General features: G+C 42.9%; 2 protein-coding genes across 9 annotated transcripts in view; one reads left to right on the top strand and one right to left on the bottom strand.

Moving 5' to 3' along the window:
* Positions 1–21,972, bottom strand: part of MCM9 (minichromosome maintenance 9 homologous recombination repair factor) — a 49,099-nt gene that overhangs the window by 15,112 nt on the left and 12,015 nt on the right. For 6 of the 8 annotated variants that reach the window (XM_083731084.1, XM_083731080.1, XM_083731083.1 and 3 more), the window contains exons 6-13: positions 20,881–21,006; positions 18,392–18,511; positions 8,790–8,964; positions 6,606–6,808; positions 6,199–6,402; positions 5,514–5,596; positions 4,868–5,013; positions 1,727–4,549 (exon numbers count right to left, since the gene is read on the bottom strand). In XM_083731084.1, the coding sequence (XP_083587210.1) occupies positions 3,097–4,549; positions 4,868–5,013; positions 5,514–5,596; positions 6,199–6,402; positions 6,606–6,808; positions 8,790–8,964; positions 18,392–18,511; positions 20,881–21,006 (2,510 nt within the window). In that variant the 3' untranslated portion in view covers positions 1,727–3,096. Of the gene's footprint in view, positions 1–1,726; positions 4,550–4,867; positions 5,014–5,513; positions 5,597–6,198; positions 6,403–6,605; positions 6,809–8,789; positions 8,965–11,684; positions 11,936–18,391; positions 18,512–20,880; positions 21,007–21,972 lie in introns of those variants that run through there. The other 2 variants (XR_014562246.1, XM_083731086.1) reach the window with 2 other exon arrangements.
* On the top strand, positions 11,927–16,334 carry ASF1A (anti-silencing function 1A histone chaperone). The gene is made up of 4 exons (XM_083731523.1): positions 11,927–12,364; positions 13,708–13,827; positions 15,547–15,719; positions 15,908–16,334. Exons 1-4 carry the CDS (start codon positions 12,256–12,258, stop codon positions 16,118–16,120), a joined length of 615 nt encoding a protein of 204 aa, XP_083587649.1. The 5' UTR covers positions 11,927–12,255; the 3' UTR covers positions 16,121–16,334.

Below are 21,972 nucleotides of genomic sequence, written 5' to 3' on the forward strand. Positions count from 1 at the left end.
GAGAATCTATGTGGCATTTGAAATGTCTTTTTAAACATTATGTACTCAGGGTTTATAGACTGCTTTATTGTAAAAGCAACAGCAACTTCTAAGTAGGTTACCAAAATATATCCCCTGCCATCACTGATTCTCCACCTCCCACTGCGTGTTACATAGCCTGTTTCTTTCCTTATGCCTAATTCTCTTTCCCATGCCATACCCTGGCATTCACTGTGTATCCATCCATTCAAGGCAGCAGCAAGCACAGAGTGAATCAAAAGGAGGCAAGGAGCAATACCAGTCTTAAAAAACACCAGCCCTGAACATGGATCAGCCCCTAAAGTTCACAAAATAATCTATCCCAATCTTATAAACTGGAACACAGAAGAAGGTGGATTTTCAACCAACCAGCCAATCAATATCCAATGCACAGGGTACCTTAGGAAACAAATTCAGCACCTTAAAGCAGCCTTCCCAACCTGGTGCTCTGCAGATGCTTTGAACTACAACTTCCATCTAGCTGATGGAAGCAGTACAACATAGCTATGCCAGTCACGTTAAATCACCACTGTATTTTAAAGACAGGGAGAAACTCCACTGCTAGGATTCCAGCCTAAATAAGGACACACTTTCTCTGCACCTTGTGCTATTGGTTACTTATTAGTTTTCCACACTAATTGTAGAAGCACATGCACGATAAATGAGAAGCAAATCACGTCTGCGAGGTAACATGATTTATGCAATTGGCATTTAGCTATAGATCTATGGTACTGCTAAGCAATACTTTAATTCGTTCAAATATGGACCAGTCGGCTAACAGTACATAAGCTGTTAAGTTGTGGGTGAACATATCAGACGACACAGCGATTCTTCAAACAGCTCTTGTTATTCACAGGCCAGAACAGAACAGAACTGAAGGGTTCAGCCAGCCTGCTTATATAGAGTTCCACTACGACGCAACAGTAACAATTTTCTGTAACTATCCAATCACTGAACGTCACTTTCAATTCCTTATTTGCATATGTGGACCTGAGTGAAACTATCTACAGTATCCCCCTGTTGGACCAGGGTGAGAACTTCAGTACATAACATAAGCCACCAATTATGGCTGCAAAAGAACAATTTCAATGGGGCATGGATGGGATCCTAACAGAAGTATCACAGGAAGGAAGGAAGGATTTTCTTGAAGTGGATTGTGCCCAAGTAAGCCATAAGGAAAGTCTCGTGTATCCCTATATAGGCATCTTTGGAATAAATGCCATATTAGATCTGCTTCTCGTAAGATATGTGTATGAAACACATAGTAACATATTACATAATTAAAATGCGTGCGCATGGGCTTAGCACACAACTTTTCTCTTTAAAATCCACAGTATGGGAGACTTGCAAAGGATCAGCCCCTTTGCCCATGTGCTTCGAGTAAATACAGTGCAGTGCACATTTTGTACTAGCTGTATTACTGATACTTGCAGCAAGATTAATTTGGATTAGATATACAGCCTTGTTTGCCACTGGATACAGGGTGGGGGGTGGGGACCTTTTTAGCAATTCAAATACATGTACAAACCTGTAACTTTAATGGAATTCTGCGCTTTATATAATTGTTACAACAATTACTGCCTATGCATTCCTTAATGCAAAGAAGAACTCTTTCTTTTAAGGGCATCTGTCCAATACTTACTCAGTTTTTCACACACCCATGTGAAACTATTTGCATTTACTAAATAATTAGATCAAGGCAAAGTAGGAACCTGCTAACTGATACTTTATTGAAGGACAGCAATGAAGATAATAGATTTTAAGTATAGAGTATGTATGGTGCCAAAGCCCATCTCCTCCCTCAATCATTTTAAGCTGTGCAGTTTCTTTGGACTGGGCAAAGAAATAAAACCCCTTATTGACCAAAGTGTATGTACTCCCCCAATTATTGTGATATAATACAACAATGAAAAAACTAATTTATGTTGAGGGACCTAGAGCAGATAATTAAATGAAATTCTCCAGTAAAATACCATGAACCAAACAGCTTTGGGTTATTCTGTATTACTAGATGAACAGAGCTCATTCATAGTCCTTGCACAAAAAGCTATGGTGTGTTACTTACACCACAAAATGTAAACTTCGCAGCTGGAAGACAATGAAAGGCGTAGCCCCAAAGCCACGTTCTGAAATGGAACCAGTCTGGGATAAATGATTTGAGGTGCTTTATGGCCTAAGCATTGCAATGCAGCAAGCATTAAAAGGAAGATGGAGAAGAGAAAACTATGCAATAGCTGTTTTTAAAGGCATGGTTTTTTTTGGGTGGGAGGTATTAATAGGAAGATGACTATAATTACACCTGGTGGAATCAAGCATTTGTGCAGGAAACTGACTGAAGGAGAAATCTAAATAAAAAAAACCTCTGCTTCATTGTCAGGGGTTATTCTTCCCTCGGTTTAACCAAGTGATATCCAAAATATGCCAACGAAACAGTCAGTGGAATCAGACATCTTGGAGGAAAAGAGGAATTAGTTGCAATGGCACCTGACCTGATGCTTGCCTCAAGGCAATCCTCCATAGTAGTCTACTGCCTTCAACACAGTAGTCTACTAACTCCATAGCAGTCTACTAACTTCTGTTTGAGGACAGAAGTCTGGGCGCCCTAAAAGTACCACATTTAAGGATGCCAAGATTTAGAAAACCTGTATGTTCTTTGAAATTACCTTGAATCCTAACTAGGTTTCTGTGAATGGAGAGGATCCTTCCATTCACTGATAGGACTCGGATCTAGTGCATGATTCTGCTGGCAGAAAGGGGCAAAGCATCTTCTCCAGTTCTTCATTCCCATGTCTCATGCTGCTTTGGAGAACTGTCCAAACAAGGTTTTGGGGGCAGAGCGGGGGGGGGGGGGACTACAAAAGGAAGGAGAAAATTACTGAAGGTCACTTCCCTTGTTCTGCTGACAGAAGTATCACATGAGTGGAACTTTGCTCAGAGGAGGCTTCCGCCAGCAGGAGTAAGCTCAGGATCCCAGCCTTTGTAAAGAGGCCATTTGGTAGGTTCATTTAGGCAAGATTAAAACAGATTTCATTTTCAGCATTTTGCAGTGCCATTTTGAGGAGGAAGCAGAAGTTCTTTTCAAGATTTGAGTTTCCTCTTGCTCTCTTCATCCCAGTCGAAGTCTAGGGTGGAATCATCAAAATCAGCTATTGAGAACAAAGATTTTCCTGTGCCAGTGCTGGCTCTTCCCACTTCAAAGCACTTCCTTGAGTGCCCCACGCTATTGGAGGTTTGGGCCTCCAATGGCTCCCTCTGTCTGTCCCTGTCATTACTGGTGACATGCAACAAAACTGGAGACTTTGGCTTTGATTCAGCTGATGGCTTGAAGGCAAAGCTGGCTAATTTTGCCAGTATACTGGAGCACACTTTTTTCGTGTCCGCACCATCTGATATTTCCTCTCTCATTCTTGCCTTTTTTGTGGAGGAAGGGAGTGAATGATCGTTTTGCTCCTCCTCCTCTCTTTGGTTATCACAAGGGCGTTTCTCTATTCTATTATTTCCCACCTTAGTATTGTGTTCCTTGTAGTGTTTCTCAGGACAGCCTTCTCCCCTTGGCTTCCCCACTTTTGACACAGTTTTGGTAGAAGTGTGAGGGCTGCAGACAGTATTAGGCAATTGGGCATGATTTTCATTTTCAGAAGGCCAAGCAAGCTTTGGCTTCTGCTTACGCTGAAACTTAGCTAGTTTAGCAGCCGCAGTTCCCAAATCTTCCAGGATTTCAGGTTTAGTAGAACTTCCTGCTGCACCTTTATTTGTTTGGCCTCTGTTTCGCTTTCTGATTGAAGTAGCAGACTTCTGTTGCCTTAAAAATGTGCTGTGATGTGGGGAAGCACCCAGGTCTGTTCTGGGGTGTTGTGGAACAACAGCTGGACCAGGAGAAAATAAAGTTGGAGAACACTCAACCTTAGGATCTGGGGTACTTGCACAAAACCCATTAGCTCCTTCAATGTTTTCCCTGTGCCATTTCTTAGAGGCCCTGTGAGTAATCACTAAATCAGGTGAGGTACAATCCGCTGCATTTGGGCCTTTGTCACTTGCTCCTGAAGGTAAGCTTGTGGGCTTGGTTGCCTTCCCCCCATCAAGACTAGAGGCAGCCTGTCTGCAAGCATTTCCCAGGGCTATTGTTGTTGCTGTGGTTTGCTTGGCTTCACTTAAGTCATTTCTTTCTTTAGAGCAGGGTTTGTTGTGTGGGGCTTTCAAAGACGTTCTTGCAGTTGGAGACATTCTTGCAACTGGAGACTCATAAATGCTCTTCTCAGCTTCAGTGCTGCTGTCCGTCATACTGTCAAACCAGCTCAAGCTGCTGTCCTTGCTGCATTCACTGGGTTTGCCCCATTCCTTTGTTACTCTGTTATCATCAGATGTCTGGCTGCTTGAGAATATTGGATGCTTATCAGCTTGCAATTGTATATTATTGCCCTCTTGGTCTGAATGTTGCGGACGAGACACCTGCTCCAATTTCTCAAGTGTGCGATTGTTTGAGGATGCCTCTTTAGACTGCGGAAACTGAGACGAATTTTCATTCTGCAATCTGCAAAACAAAATCAAAATATATTTTACAAAAATAAACTACATTTCCCCCTTCCCTGATCCTATGAAATGCAGGATCTGCTCCATCTATGTTTGGGTTTACAGCCCTAATTATTTATTTTGATAAGCATATAAGTAAATGAAAGCAACTAATTACAGAGTTATTATTCGGCACAATGTGTCTTCACTTTGATACCCTGGACAGTAAGTTTATTAGTGGCCATCCTATGCTACTGCCTATTGCAATAGCACATGTGTTTCCTGAATCCACTGTGATTTACAAGGGCTTTTTTTTGCCTCCCATATAAATGTTTATCACCTGTCAAGTCTTTGGAATTCTTCACACAGAATGTCCTGGAGTTCCAGCTTCTCGAGGATCAGTTTACACTGCATTCGATATTGCTCCAGTGGATTTTCAGGAAATGATGTGTGCAGTGCATTGACACCTCCAAGGAGTGCACCTCCCTATAGAAAAGAAGAAGAGAGAAATACAATGCAAATGAACTTTAATTAGATATGTCTGTGTGTAAACTTATATGCAGTTAAAAGGGTTATATGACACAGCACACAGATTGGCAGGTTTTCCAGCACTGAATAAAACTGCTATCAAACTAACCCTATATCTTTAGCTTAAAAAATCAGGCATTTGCACCCTTCTTCAGTGCAGCATGTGGGCACAATGACACGCACGGGGACCTTCCATTCTGCCTGCACAATGCCCTCCTCCTTCCCTGACGCCTTGCTCACCATCATGGTTTCAGTAGTGGTGGTGGTAGGTCAGTAGAAGCAGAAGACATTTTATTTACAGGCTCAAATGTACAAAACTGAGGGCTAATGTTAGGAATTGTTGAAGATTAGTTCTGAGGTGTAGAAATGTGGTCTCCTTGTTGCATTGTGAAGGTTGCTTCCGATCACACGTACCACAAAGAACTGTTTCAGCTGCCAGTCTCTACAAGGAAACTCACCTGCATTGAAGACTCCATCACTGAAACCACGGTTACTGCATCTTCCACAGTTACAGTATCTCTAAACATCAACCGAGCATGTGCTAAAAACAAACAACAACAACAAATGTTGCTGAAACCGATGAGCAGATGGTTAGGTTAAATTTATTAAATGCATATGCCACCTATTTAGAAAGCTCTAGATAGAAAGCAATAATGGAATTACACTAGCAACAGTTTTTGATTTAAATCTTTAAAAAGTACTGTTGCACACAACCCCAACCTCTGAGCGGTGCGAGATTCCAGGGGTTCCAGGCGCTCTCTTACACCCACCAACTGAAGCACTGCTTACCCATATTAGGGCTCCTGGTGGTGGGTGCAGTATTTAAAAGCCTCTCAATCCGTGTTACAACTCACACATTTGCAAGCCAGAGTAGCCATAGCCTAGCTACAGCATACAATGCTAAGGCATGGAAACCCTATATATGCAGGTGCTGCTGCACTGGATAAAACCCTTTTAAAGGTTCACCATACTGAGTGCCAACAGAAACAAGCATTTGTTGTAGCCCCTGGAGCATTCAAACATGCATTTAGGAGTTTAGTCTAATCAGCTGCATGACCTGGTTCCAACACTGCCACGAACGTTTCCCAATTCATTTTGTGTGATGTAAGCGCTAGAAAAGGAAGAGGAAAGCCAAGCTCTCACCTTCAGCTAATCGTATCAAGCTCTCTAATAAGCGGATGGTGGTTCTCGCAGCGTTCCTGCAATCGCTCTGCCTCTGCATCTGATAATAGCGGACAAGAATCAAGTTGCTTTCATCAGTCAATACTGGCTGCAGGTTCTTTATAAGGCAGAAATATGTTTTCATTTTTTCCATAGTCCACAGCTTTTCAGACACACTTGGGCAAGCTGCATGAGAAGAGTTTGCAGAAAGAACTGCATTAACAAAATAAGACACAGAGTAGAAATCAATAGACTTCATAATGACTATGCTGTCATTGGCTCCAACCCTCTGGTGCACTTATTCTGCATGAGCACAAATGGCTATATAGTCTAGGTAGTGTAGAGATTCAGATATATTCTCTATAACTGATTGCAAAAGCCACTGCTACCTTTGTTTTCCAGTATGAATGAGGAAATTATGCGATCCCATTCTTCATTTCTTGTATCCAGCAATACCAGGACAAGGTCGAACCTGCTAAGGAGAGGGCTGCCAAGGGCGATGTTCACAGAGACAGATTCATTAGGGTCATACTGCCCCTTTGGATTGGTTGCTGCCAAGATAGTGGTCCTTGTGTTCAGCTTGCACACTAAACTGAAGAGAAACATGATCGATATTGACACAGAACTATGTTATACCACCACCATTTTGAACCTTCCCTTCAGAAATTTCACACTGGCTGGTCGGATAGGAGAAAAGATGAGGTGACAAACTAGCTAGAAAGGTTTGCGGGACCTAATGCAAATAAAGTGTGGTTTTGGATGAATGTGATGAACTGCAAATATAGGTAACAGGTAAGATCAGCAGCCAGCAAGGAACCCTGTCTGGACTGGAGGCTACATCTATAATTTTAAATTGGCAGTAGAGTTGCTAATCAGCCAGCATTAGATCAGTAAACTTGTTTCGTCAGGTAGCTAAAACTAAAGTCTGAAAAGCCAATTTTAAAAACCTGAATACTCCAGATTCTGCTCATAACCCACCCAGCTCCATCCTCCCTCTTCTGCAGTCTACCAGAAGGTCTCACTACGTAGCATCCGTGGGGAGGGGAAAGATTTTTTTAGATCAAAAGTTGACAATCTTAACACTGGGGGGAAATTGTATGCTCTCTCCTACGCGGGCAAATGCAAACTCTCTTACACTGTTGTCTCTGCCACTTGCACACACACACACACACACACACACACACACACACACGCCTGTTTGATGCACAGACATGTCTTGTGTTCTTCCACTTGCAGGCACACTCATAAATACACAGATGTTTGCAAATATACACAATCTCACTATACAAACTACCATGATCATAAGAACGGTGTCTATAACAACATTTAGTATGGTGCAATTCCCCACCCCCCCATCCCTTAATTCATTTGACCTTGACCCGAGGTTTGTTTTCAGAGCTACAGAAGGCTGTTTTGTCCAAGTAAGCATAACTCTCTCAGTGCAGACATTTAGACAGCTGTTCTAAATCTGACTTCGAAGTGATCTATTTCCAGTTGGTGCCATCTTCGCTCTTACCTCATTGTACTGAGAGGGAGCAAGTACAGCACCAAGAATCTTAGCTTTCATATTTGTAGTACATAACATGGGAACAGTATTTTGACTCTTAGCCAGTAACAACAGAGATTCAAAAAAGAAATCAAGAGTTGACCCCCACTCTGTAATGCCTTAAGGATGTCTAAATATGGAAGTGAAAGGTTGCAGCCCCAGAACACATACTTGGAATGGAGGAAAGGTCTAAAATTCCATCTGCAGCACAAAACAACTGTTTCATTGCTCTCCTGACTAAAAATGGTTTTCTTTTTTAAAAAAACAACAACACTGAAAATAGTGTCCAATAATGGTCATTTTAAAGTTGTGTATATGTCCAGTCTAGTACTGGTACAATAAGATGCAAACATAGGGTCAAAGAGCATTATTCCCTCCCATTTTTGTGGCTTGTAAAAGCTGAACAAGTACACTTAGCTCTTGCACCTTATGAATGTTTACTCAGAAGCCAAGCCCCACTATGTTCAGTGGGGCATGCTCCCTAGTAAGGTAAAGGGTAAAGGATCCCTGGATGAATAAGTCCAGTCAAAGGCGACTATGGGGCTGCGGCGCTCATCAATTGTGGGAATCTTTACTGTGGGAAGTTGGGAAGGTGGTGAGACAAAGAGGGAACAAACAGCCAGTCAACAGAAGCTGTGTTTTTTGCTACCTGATAGAGGTCTGAAAATTGATGGAAGTACTTAGCACTCACTGCAATGGCTAATATCTTGTCATATAGTGAGAACAGATGAAATTTTGGGATTTGCTGGGATGGAATTCTATACTCCCTTAGCTTTCTGGTTTTCTGTATATTCCTGGGCATATGCCAGTTAGACTGGAAGAAGATTAAAAAATAAATAAATTCCCTAGAGAGTTTAAAAGAAGGTCCATTGCTCATTCTGCTTTCCCTTCTGGAAAACGGACTGCAGGTTTCTGGCTTCTTTGAAAACCTACAAAGTTTGTTTGAGCAGACCCTCATGCAACAACAATACAAGAGTGGTGAAATAAATTAGCATCCATGGCCCTTTTGTTAAAAAAAATGACTTACCCAGCCTTGGCCACGCTGATGGTCTGTTGTTCCATTGCCTCGTGAATGCTGGTTCTGTCGTGTTCCTTGATGCTGTTAAACTCATCAATACAGCAAAGTCCCCCATCAGCCAGCACGAGGGCTCCAGCCTCCAAGTTCCACTCTCCAGAGTCTTTCACAGCAGTCACTGTTAAACCTTTGGAACAGAAAAGTGTTGTTTGAGCAACTCTGGCTCAATCTCATTTGAACAAGGCTAAAATAAGTAAGGGTGACAGCAGTACAATTTCCGGTGAAGACAGACCTGGTGCAGCTAGTGCCTTTTGTTACCATGAAACTTCCTCAGAATTCCCTATGGAAGTTTAGTGTTTGTTTGTTTGTTTGTTTGTTTAAAAAAATCATTTTCTTAATTAACAAGGCAAAACAACAACTTACTTACCTGAGTACATGCAGATTAAAAAATAAATAAATAAGAAGTGAACAGCCTGCTTGGAGCATGTGTGAGGGGGAAAACTGATGGAGAAACTAGTGTTATGAGGTTTTTTTTTGGGGGGGGGTATGTATTGGTATGTGTAGGCTGTATGCCTGAGCCTCCTCCTAATTTCTGGATCCAGCACAGACTCAATTCCTGGAGGAACCAGACTAGCTTCCTGATGAGGTAAGTATGGGTCATTAAGGTAACAAAGGAAATGGCTCTGTACCAGATGAATAAGGGGTGACCCCCCCCTCCTTCAACTCACTGGTAGTTAGAAAGACAAAGGGCAGAGTTGAGAGTTGAGTTATGTGAACTAGCAAGTAGAAGCAAGGCTGTAAGCTGGGCGGCTGGGGGACAGAACCATGCCTGATTTCTGTTGGAATACAAGGTTGTGGCAATGAGAGGAGCAAGACCATTTGGGGGGGGGGTGTTAATGCTGTGAACCTCTACATGTAGTCTCAGGTTGAATATATGTGTAAGTAAACCATATATCATAGAGACACCACATTCTCCACTGTCTCTCATTCCAAAAGAAACACAAGCCCTAAATAAGTGCCTGGAACCCCTGTAATCTCGCATTGCTCAGAGATTGGGGTGGTGTGAAACAGGAACACTGCTAATGTATACCTGTCATTCAAAATGCAAACCAAGGATGGAAGCCAGACTCATACTTTGGCTAAGGGACCTCCTGCAAGTTCTCTCTTTACATTACACCTGCCTGCACCCTAAATCTGGTATGTTATCATTCATGATATTCTATAGTATAAATAGACTAATGGAAAATCAATTCACATTCATTTGTCAAAGGAAACTTAAAATTCAGTTGCATTTATGAAAGAGAGCACAGTAGCAGTGCATCCTTCTCTCTGCTGCTCCGGTGGTTTCTTTTTGAGTATGTTGCTGTCCGCTGAGCTACGCAAAGGGTGTGTAAGTTCTGGTAAAATGACTGTTCTACTTATCAACAGCTGTGAAGTGCACTTGTGCAAGTAAACACCTAGGATGCAGAACCAGAGTAGTAAGTTAAAGAGGTGCAATTGCACCATTAAAGCTTTTGTGGTGTGTGCAGCAAGAAATGGAACCTGGGACTTCCTCCTCACACTGCAATTTTAAAAAGAGCTGGCCCGTGAGTGACAATGCCTTATAAGTCACATGTCCATAAGCAACACAATGACATGATTAAAACGTTGTAGTGCAAGAGAACAACCACTAGGTGGTTCCTGTATTTGTCATCCCTAGTTTGTCCCTCTGGGGGTTCCATAGAGGCTTCCTGTGCGAGCCAACAAGCAACCACAAGAAAACGCCACCTATCACTAAAAAATAGAAACTGCTCCTGTTACCAACTGCCTGAATCCTATCTTTCCACAACGCTACAAAAACATAGCATATGTTTAAAACACCAGTGAAAAGGTAATTAGCAGCAACAATAACCTGAGCAGCAGAATAAAAGACAAAGGGATAATCAAGGCAATCTGAAAGACCTCCAGAAGAGAGCTACCATGGTCTGGCATCTGAAAGTTAGCAAGAAAACAAAGGCAAACTATGAAGTCCCACAGTTTTGATGCCCTTGCAGAGAAGGCCCTGGCTCATCTTGCCACCTACTGTGTTTCGGAAGGGGAGAACACACAAAAGCAGGGCCTCTGGAGGTGTCCACAATAGGGCATTAAGCCTTATGTGGACTGCTGTTTCCAGGTGCGTGTTTGTGTATGTACATAAGTACAATTTTATGCCTCCCAAACCTATCCTAATGTTTCCCATCCAAAATCCAAATTCAGTCTGTGCCACTTGAAGACATAATGTAGACACCACCCAAAAAACAGAGACACAAACAGCTCCAAGTGCACATTAAAATTCAGTGTGGACAAGCCCTCTGAGGAGGAGCCTGCACTTTGGTAGGTTTATGAGGGACCAGTCAATTCTTAAGCTAACCTGGGCCCAGACTATTTATCTAGGGTTTTAAAAGTCAAAAACGAAGATTTTAAATTGAATCCAGAAAGCAAGTGGGAGCTATTTTGGAGAGCAATCTAAACCCTGGGCCAGGCAATGATGGAACGATGGAGTGGCGTAGCCCCTACATTCACGGTCTTGTTCCACACGTCAGCCGGGGTAGTAGTCCAGCAGATCTTCAGCTGGCTCAGCCCCTCCATGGGGGTGTGTGGTGTGGTGTGTTTATGCACTTTGCAGACCACCACTCTTTTATTCCACACTTTTCAATGCACTCCTCACTCACTTTCCAATTCGCAAAAAAAAGGTCTGTTTCTTTTTAAAAGAGGATTTGTTGCATTAGGCCGAGTGTGTGCTTTAATCCACTTTAACTGCACAAATCCATTCCACAGAATATTGAGAGGTATGGAGGCATCCTAAAAACACATACATGCAATCATTAGTTTAAAATAAAGCCCACCATTTATTCTTTTTTTGGCGGGGGGAGCAATCAACATGGGCAGTGTTTCTTTTCCCCTTTTCTTTTCACTTCGCTTCAATTACGCCAAGACCCCTTTTCTTGCTAGTTCACTTCTCTCAAGAGCCTCGCTCGCTTCGCTCTCCAGCCCTTTCACCCTCCTCTGGTCCAGCAGGTGGAGCGCCAGCTAAAGCTTCCCACTCCAGTCGGGCTACGGGAGCCCATCTTGCTCTTTCGGGGAAGCCTCGGCTGCAGGAGGAGGGCCATAGCTCAGCGTGCAGCCAATCCGCGCCAGCCCTGCCAGTTAACAGAGCAGAATGGGCTGTAGTTTAGTGTAACAGGAAAGCTGCAAAACAGTGTGGAGTGCTCTCGGTGCAACATTAAAAAAGAGAGAGGAAAACAAGAAAGGGGAAGACGGAGAAGGGCGAGTTTTTGGGTGGTGCTTTTTTTTTTTTTAAAGCAACCCAAACCTCAAAGTTTCCTAACTCTCAACGTGCTCGCTTGCCGGCGCTGGGGTTCGCGCCCTGCAAAAGGGGAGCCCCCTGGACTTTTCTCGGGCTGCGGTAACACGCCGCGACTATTGTTTGCGGGTCTCCCCTCCCCCCCCTCCCCGAAATATGGCAAAGGTTCAGGTGAACAACGTCGTGGTGCTGGACAACCCTTCTCCTTTCTACAACCCTTTCCAGTTCGAGATCACGTTCGAGTGCATCGAGGACCTGTCCGAAGGTGAGTTTGGCCGGGGTGGATTTTTCGCCCCCTCGGCGCTGGCCAAGCCCTTTCGGGCTATTTCCCTTCCCAGGCTTAAAGTTTGCAAAGGCCTCGCTGCTGCTCCCTCTCCTCCTCCTCCTCCTCCACCTCTGCATCTGGCATGACGGAAGGACGGTGGGCTTTGCAGCCGCCGCCGCCGCCGCCTCCTTCTCTCCCACCCAACCCGGCAGCGCCCGCACGGTGCGCCCAGCTTCTCCGGTCTTCCGCTCGCGAGGAAGGGAAGCAAGCCTTTAAGTTGCAAGGAACTTGTTTGAGCGCTGGGAGCAGCCATGTTGCCAGCATTGTGCTGCTGCTGCTGCTGGTGGTGTGTGTTGGAGGGGGCGGCGGGGCGCGTACGCGGGAGAAGGAGGGCTCAACGGAAACACCTCGCACGCTTCGGGTTTTGGTGGGGGGAGGCGAGCCGGGAGAGGCACAACTACCCAGTGCAAAGGAACCAAAAGGGAGCTACAGATGGGCGGGGGGGGGGGCGCTGAGAACACCTGCAAGTTAAGTGGTTTCCACTCATCCGCTTTTAGTGCCCGCAAGAAGGGGTGTGTGTGACATGTTTAAAACGCTTTAGGGAAAAAACAAACAGAATTTTAGCGATGCCTTTTTTAAAAAAGTGTTAAATGGCCTTAAAAGCACTTCTGGTACTACTTTACGTTTGCATAACTTTTTAAATGTGACACCCCTTTCAGACGGAAGTTCGCTTTGGGGAACGCCCTGGAGGTTTGTAGTGGGTGTTTTGTTTTTCGTCTGGATAGCCTAATAAGCCTCTCTTCGGACCTCCACCCTTGCCCCCTCCCGGGGTAGTGAGGTCAGCAGCACTTTCCCTACTAGAGGTAGCAAGCAACTTCTGCCGCCACCCTTCAAAAACGTCTTTGCCCTAGGCGGGCAGGAAGAATACTTAAAGACCTCCTCCAGAACTTGCTATCCTAACCTACTGTCTAGTGAAGTCCTGTTGAATTCAGCAGGGTTTACTCCCAAGTAACAGGTTAGGACTACAGCCTCAACTACTAAATATTACGAAGTCATGCAGTAATTGAGCAGAATGCTACAGTTGTCTACAACAACACTTAAAAGTGCTAGTATCAAAAAACCTCTTCAAAACAATTTTTCAGTGTTGTAAAACATTTCCTTGGATGTAAATACTAATTATTTTCAGCCAGCCCTGCTGGTTTTCAATATTTGTTTTCAAATAAATGTAAACATCATCTAGTTAATGTCAATTGGCTTTACTAATGTTAAGAGGCTACAGTTTTTATGCATTTTATTTTAGGTTAAAGCAAAAGTACTAAAAGTTTTTTCTTCTTCTAATGTAGATTTGGAATGGAAAATTATCTATGTGGGCTCTGCAGAAAGCGAGGAGTACGATCAAGTTCTAGATTCAGTTTTGGTGGGCCCTGTTCCTGCAGGAAGACACATGTTTGTATTTCAGGCAAGTCCGCTTTTAAACAGTTAGGAAATTATAAAACATTGTGTGTGTTTATGTTCAGATGGCTACTTTTGCGACAAGTAGTCACAAATTACAGGTGACTGAAGTTCAGCACTGCCCTTTGCTTTAAAAGGGTAGCAAATCTAATGTTTAACCCAAGGCTGGACAGCTCTTCCTCTGGGCGCTGATTTTTAACCAAGAACATGGGGATATACATACCCAAGCGTGTGAGCTATTCATCATAAACAGTAAGTTAGCTCTTCTCTATGAGAGAGAGAGTTGCTACAGAAAAATCTGTTCTGGGAATAGAAGGGAGGGAAGTACTGTATATGGAGTAATAAATTTAATTTCAGTAGGATTTCTTTTTTTAGTGTTTTAGAGGAACGATTTTTCATGCATTTTTCATGAATACAGTAACATAAGCTATGTATATGCAATCGTAGGTAATATTTTGACCATCAGACTTGCAACTGCTCACACTGAGTATGAGTTAGATACTTTTCAGGGGAGGCTGTGTGTCTTCCTGCTTTCTGACATGCAAGTGGTGGGTGTGCAGGATACTGACTTCTTTGTAAATGTGCCTGGGCTCTGGAATTTACAACCCTAGGGGGCCCATCTAGCCCAGTCTCCAAATCATCAAGAGGGCTGTAAAGGAATGTCATTTTTGTAGACGGCTTTTAACATTATCTGAACCCGTGAGTTAATGGTTATATGTTGCTTCTGGTCACCTCCTTAATTGGCGGCAATATAGATGCATACATAAAATTTGTCAGCCTCATTGGGACCTCTGTGGGGCCAAAAATCTGCACAGAAATATTAAGAGCACACAATGCTTTTTGGGCGGAGTGTTCTTCAGGAAAGGGGGAAACAAGTGCGTTTAGAGGCCACTGAACACTGTGTGACTTGCAATTGTGGCACAGATTGCACTTGCTAAGCTAATACACTCTAGTTCTGTGCATCTCTCTGCATGGGGATTATTACACAGTCACGTAATTGCATTTGTATGTAGCTGGTTTTAACCATGATGTGTTCAAGAAGCCAATGTTTTGTTTCTCCAAAGTTTGGTTTGTTACCCAGTGGCTCTTGCCTTGTGCCTCTGTAGCTTGGTGTGTGTCTAGTCTGGAGCTACTAAGCAGAGCATGGTTAGGTAAGGCTGCTATGTTCAGACATGACAAACCATAGTTAAAACAAGCTGTGGTTTGTACGCCAACAACAAACTGGCCTCACATAATGATTTGTTGCCAGGAAAAAAATGATTAGTCTGCAGGGCAGGGTTCAGATATTCAAATGAACCATGGTTTAACATTATGTGCAGACGAGGTATGTGTGTGTTTATGTAAATAGCTGGGTGAATCCACACAGCTAAAAGCTGTGATGTTTGCTCTTTTGGGTAAAAAATTAAGGCAGATTGGGTACAACCTGGTTTGTTTTACTAAAGGAAGTCCACTAACAAAAAAAATCTAGTAACAAGTTAAAAGACCTTACAAAAAATAAAATGAGCTTGGAATATAACTAATCTATATCAAGGAGCTGAAACAATTACAGGATGGTCCTTGAATGAAAACCTGAAGTATATGTCTTTGAAGATTAGAACTTTTGTGCTTCTTAGTTCATCAGTAAGTACTGTGCCAAATCTCTTTATCTTGTGCGCATAGTGGTTCCTTAACAAACAAAAAAAGTGGGGGAGCATTGGTCAATCTTGTGTTTTGTTTTTTGCTGCAGGCAGACGCTCCTAATCCAGGACTAATTCCTGATGCAGATGCTGTAGGAGTCACAGTTGTGTTAATCACCTGCACCTACAGAGGTCAAGAATTTATTAGAGTTGGCTATTATGTGAACAATGAATATACTGAAACAGAATTGAGAGAAAATCCTCCGGTGAAGCCAGATTTTTCTAAGGTAGGAGTTATTATGCTTTGCTTATCTATTAAAATACTCTTGTTACATAGAATTAAAATGCTAAGAAATAAATCAGCAAGTCAAATTTTAAAAAGAGCTTTGTCCTGAATTTGTTCTAAGACTGCTTCAGAAGTCAAGAGTGTCTGATGCAACTCCAAAATGTTGATGTGAATGTCCTTGTTTTGCAGCTCCAGAGGAATATTTTGGCATCTAACCCCAGGGTCACAAGATTCCACATTAATTGGGAGGACAACACTGAAAAACTGACAGATGCAGAGAGCAGCAACCCAAACCTTCAGTCACTCCTTTCTACAGATGCACTGCCTTCTGCTTCAAAAGGATGGTCAACATCAGAAAATTCACTAAATGTTATGTTAGAATCTCATATGGACTGCATGTGACCCGACTTAACTTTCAGCGCTATGTATGTGTTAGGATGTAGACAGACAGCACAGAGACACACATACACACACACACACCATCACCAGAAACGATTTCCCGGGAATTGCATATTCAATATGTGAAGAATTTGTTTTAAAATCCCCACATTCTGTAGAAAGTTTATAAGGAAAAAGTATTTGAGTGGATGTATAAATAAAAATTATTTTTAAGTAATTCTGAGGGTTTGCTTAGGCCACACTAAATATGTTATTAAAACATTTATTTATTTTTCCTCCCCTGCAGGCTGGGTGGGGGTTGAGGGAAATACAGGAAGTTAGATATCTCATAGAATAGTTGGAAAGTACCCTGAGGATCATCTAGTCCTGAAATGCAGGAATATGCAACTGTCCCTTACGGGGATCAAACCTGCAACCTTGGCGTTGGCAGCACCACGCTCTAACCAACTGAGCTGAAAAAGTTAAATATACTACTTGTTCAGTACATATGCAAGACTATTCTAAACAGCCTCTGTTTGGAAAGCAGGAAGCATAGCATAAACCGCAGCTGCCTTTTCAAGGCACATATGACTTTTAACAATACAATTTGGTCCAGCATCAAAACGTTTGTGTGGAATACTATTGTGCGTGTACTGTGGGGGTCCCCCCCCCTTCTCACATACGCTGTTCGTGGCATGCCACAGTGGGTTACCACAGAAAGAAATACAGGACTAAAATGTGCTGGCCGAGATGCATGGACACTAAACTCAAATCCTCCACCGCACCAAAATAATAGTATGTGCATTACAGTAGTCCTCATCAAGCAATCAGGCTTATGTATAAATTGTGGCTTAAAAGATTTATCAGCCTGCCAGCCACATACTTGGTCTGAGACAGGGTCTTACACTTTGTAGACCTCCCACACCCTGGCCCCATTGCATGAAACATGATAAATAGAATTTAAAGCAACAGAAACTGAAGGTGCCTGGGACAGCATCAGGAAGCCTCTATATGCACAGAGTATCATTTTATCTTTGATGCTATATAGTGTGGGAAGGAAGGGGAACTGAGTTCCTAGGCCAAACAAGATCTTAAATGTCTCATTGGGAGATAAAAGTGTATTCTTTTTAGAAAGGTAAAGGGACCCCTAACCATTAGGTCTAGTCATGGATGACTATGAGGTTGTGGTGCTCATCTCGCTTTACTGGCCAAGGGAGCCGGCGTACAGCCGGTCATGTGGCCAGCATGACTAAGCTGCTTCTGGCGAGCCAGAGCAGCACATGGAAATGCTGTTTACCTTCCTGCCGGAGCGGTACCTATTTATCTACTTGCACTTCATGCTTTCGAACTGCTAGGTTGGCAGGAGCAGAGACCGAGCAATGGGAGCTCACCCTGTCTGCCAACCTTCTGATCGGCAAGCCCTAGGCTCTGTGGTTTAACCCACAGTGCCACCCATGTCCCATATTCTTCTTAGGTCCTCCCTAAGAGAAAACACAACTGGGCCGAAATATTAGAAAAGTTTCACTGTGACAGATGACATTTATTCCAGTTCTGCCCAACTGGCAATGGCCTCCTATGTTCCTTACATAGCTCTGCTCCATGACATAATACTAGATAGACACCCCGGGTTCATCCAGTGCAGTTGAACTTCAGGAGGTACGGGACAGACAAAAGGAAGTATTGTAAAATATAAACTCTGGGGTTTGCTACAACAGGGTGTGAAAATATGGTCCCCAAGCTCGATGGTTTAAAAGGGACTGGATTAAAAATTGAGGATAAAGGCTATGTGGCAATAAGGTTGAGTACCAGCAGATGGGAAACTGGAAGAAACCTACTGACTTCATGTCCTGCTTGTGAGCTTAAGCATAGCTATTTGCCCACTGTGGGAACAGAATGCTGGACTAAATGGACCCTCAGTCTGATCTAGCAGAACTACTCTTACGTTCTGAAGAGTCCTTTACAATTGAGAGCTTGCAGATTAAAGTTAGGGCATTCTGTGTGCAAAGCACATGTTCTATCGAGCCTTCTGGGAATAAAAATATGTTTTGTCATGTATAGATACATCAACATCTTGAGGTAGGACTCAAAACACAAGTCCTGTTTCCTACAGAGTGCTTTTTCCTCAGTGCACTATTACCAAGAGTTATATGTCATTTGAATAAAAAAAAAATCCACTCCTTCATTACAACCTAAAGATGTAGATACTTTCAGAAGGTAATTGTCAACTGTCTCCTCCCCCAATATAAACAAAAATTCCAACCGCAGTTGATTGTGCATTTGGATGTCTCATTTTACCTGCGCTTGTGGATCCAATTCCTGCTGTAAGTACAGAACGTGGAGTAATCTTTACTGCGTATTTCAGAAACTGAGACTTCCCTGTTCCAGGGTCTCCAACCAATAAAAGATGTGATTCACCTTGCAGGGAAACAAACGCACAAGTGTTTGCTAAAGCAGCATTTTAGATTAAAGTAATTATTCGGTGCAAGGCCAGAGAAATAATGAAACAGCAGAAATGTGATGCCATCATGCCTGCCAATTTCCAATCTTTAAAATAAAAAGCCTTACATTTATCCTGCTTTCCATGAAAAGATAGCCACAAAGTGGCAGTTTTATCGTATGTACTTGAATGTATGTACACTCAAAAAACAGAAGAATCTCACCCACCTGCCCTGTGTGCTCCATCTGCTCTGATCCCTGAACCAGACATGCCCACATGTATTGAATACTACCTGCATAGCCCAACCCTGATACTGAACCCTGGATACCAGGATTCAGATTACCACTCAGCCATGAAGATCACTGGGTTACCTTGGGCCAGTTGCAGGATCTCAGCCTAACCAACCTCACAGGTATTGGCAAAATAAAATGAAAGTGCACCACCCTGAGCTTCTTGTAGGAAAGAATGGGATATAACTATAATAATATATATTTTTTAAAAATGTAGCCCCCAACTTTGCTAAGAAAGGATCATGTGCTGAAAGGTTTATGGAAACGTCCTAGACACTAATTTCCCTATTTTTTGTCCTAATTACAATTATGCTCTTATTTTATTTTTGCTTAGCTACAAAAAATGATCATTCACCTCAATTCATCTCATATGATCTCAGGAGGAAAATGTAAAATATTTAATGTCTTAACAAACATTAGTAGTAGGATTATGATTAAGCATTAGTGGGGTTTTCCCATCCTTTCGATAGTATGCAAGCTCATCATGTGGTAACTTGGCATTTCTAAATGGGGAGGGAATGATCTGACAAAAATGGCCTTTGCTCAAGAATATTCCACTATAGTTTAGATAATGTTTATTGCAGGAAAATTGTACTTAATAGCCCTCTACAGAAATGACATTAATGCTTTGAAGGTGGCATTTAAATTTTGCTCTGGTGACCTATGGCATATATGCACACATTCAAAAACCTCTTAGGATTATATCCACCTACGCAAGTGGTGACATTTACTGCCCAGCACACAGCACTTCTGCCCCTCCACACAGGGAAAAGCAGTTTGCTGAAAATTCTACAGTAACAGACCTAAGAAAAAATAACAGGCAAGTATGGAAAGAAAAGACTGGAATAAAATTATTTGAAGTTACAGGCTGGCAAAACATACTGGCCTTGCACCCATGTCACTTCAAACCACGGTTAACTATTGTTTAAAGATGAACACAAAGCATGCTGGTGCATAGGGCTAAAATTGCAGCTGCTTTGCTGCTACTTCTGTGTTGTCGGCAGCAAAGCCATGGTTTCACTAAGCATCATGTCCAAACCCAGACTCATGATTTGTTTCTCCCTAAACCACCATGAGTGGTAAGCCACAAACAAACCTTGGTTGTAGCTCATGGTTTATTTTGAGAGCAACAAAACGAGTCTGAGTTTAGATGCAACATGAAACAACAGAAGGGGTGGAAGAGCAAGGTACCTGCAATTTTAGCCTAATGCACCCAGCACATTCACTTTTAACCATAGTTAACTATGGTTTAGCACAGAGGTCAGCAACCTAAGGCCCATGGGCTGCTTCCGGCCCATGAGCTTCCTGGAACTGGTCCACAGCCGTTCTGTGGATCGGCCTGGGGATTCCATGCTTTCTTTTCTGCGGCACCACTGCGGCACTCACTGTGAGGACCAACTTCCGGGTTGGAAGAGTGCCAGAAATGGTGTATGCGCATGTGCATGTGCACTCCTCCATTCCAGAAGTGCACCAGAAATAGCGGGTACACACATGTGGGCATGCACACTCTGGCCCACCGAGAGGTCTGCCAGGGAGTGGACCGGCCCAGCCTCAAAAAATGCTGCCGACCCCGGTTCAGCATGATGTGTGAACAAGGCTTTTGTGAGATTTTGCTCTTTCCTCTCCAAAATCTGGTTGAATCTTTATTTTAATGTTATTAACTTGCTGTTGGATTAGTTAAATTTAACTAATCAAAGTCATCAAAAAATATTTTTAAAGTACCACAAAAAGCATCACAACAATGTTGTGACAAAGTGACCCAGTCCTGTGAAGTAGTACAGCAAATTTAAAGCTGTTTCTGTGACTGTCGGTATTGTTCCTCAAAGTGTACAACATACAGTTGCTTTCTAGAGTTTTTAGGGACATGACAACTTACATAAGTGTCTTTCATAGGACTACTTTATCAAGAAAGCACTAAGGGATTAAAAAACCATACGATGGCAGCTCTTTTACACTACAAGTGGTGCAGTAATTCAGGCCAGTGTAGTGATAAAGGAGACAGGTCTATAGGGGGCTGCGTGTATTTAAAAGAGGGGATAGGTTTTATATATACTAACCTCTAACCCGAGTGCCTGCAGCATCTGTTCTCTGCACACCCCCTGCAAGCACCATGGCTACGGCCAACTTCACAAGATACAACCCAAAAATCTGAGGGCACAAGCTTGCTAAAATGTCGTTTCTCCCTGAAAAGAGGGGAGGGAAAATAATTAGTTCAGCTGATAACAAACTATATCTGATCACACACATTTCCCAAGCAACTGTCTAAGATACTACTCATTTGAACTCCTTGATTTAAAGTAACAGACTATGACAGGTGAATTAAAAATAATAATGATCAGATGGCACTTTTGTAAATATTGGTTTGTTGTGGGAATGGTCTCATATGACGCTGAAGAGAAAAAAAGCCCAGATTCAGTGTTTTCCAGTGGGCAGTGATACTTAGAGAACATGTAGAAATTGGATCAGTAGAAGATGGTGTATTGGAGAAGTGCTGCTCACTCATGTTGCTGCTGCTTACAGGGAGGTGGAAGGGAAAGGTGGCAGCAAGGTTGGCATGGTATGGAGCTAATTCAGTGCTCCTGCCAGTGCATTTGCACCATGCCAACCTCCATGCCGCTTCGCCCCTCCTCCTCTAACCTCCCATAAGCAGCAGTGATACAACCGACCAGAGGTCAGGTGAGTGGCAGCACTCCACCATGCCCTGTGCTACTGGAATAAATGAGATTATAGCTTTACTGAAACACCTTTATTATTATTCCTCACAGGTATACTCAAGGGGTCATAGAAATAACACAGACTGGTTCTGGCTGTGAGAGCTCTGACAGATGTACAGAAGTCTACCATCAGCAAGAATATCCTTCATGCATTAAATAATTAATTTCAAGCAAAGGAAGATTTGAGTAGATCAGGTCTCTCCACTTAAAATGAATGGGGACCTTTGCACAGGCAGTGGTACAATGTGCATATTTGAGTGCACACAGAACTCTTAGTTTCGAGTAAATATTAATTACCCGCATAAAAGCCAGCTCCTGGCTTCTGCCTCTTGGTCACACAAACAGAACTAATAAAGTAAGTAGTGTGGCTGTCTGTCCCCAAGGCCACTTCTCCCTTGAACAGACTCTAGGATAGGCACCCCCAAACTTGGCCCT

Source organism: Podarcis gaigeae (genome assembly GCF_964106915.1).
Source record: "Podarcis gaigeae genome assembly, chromosome: 3".
NCBI classification, from domain to species: Eukaryota; Metazoa; Chordata; class Lepidosauria; order Squamata; family Lacertidae; genus Podarcis; species Podarcis gaigeae.

What these genes read in the sequence shown, in the direction of transcription:
- ASF1A (XM_083731523.1), top strand. Translation starts at nt 12,256, where the DNA reads ATGGCAAAGGTTCAGGTGAACAACGTCGTGGTGCTGGACAACCCTTCT. An exon ending in CATCGAGGACCTGTCCGAAG is followed by an intron (nt 12,365 to 13,707) that starts GTGAGTTTGGCC and finishes CTTCTAATGTAG; the next exon opens with ATTTGGAATGGAAAATTATC. An exon ending in CATGTTTGTATTTCAGGCAA is followed by an intron (nt 13,828 to 15,546) that starts GTCCGCTTTTAA and finishes TGCTGCAGGCAG; the next exon opens with ACGCTCCTAATCCAGGACTA.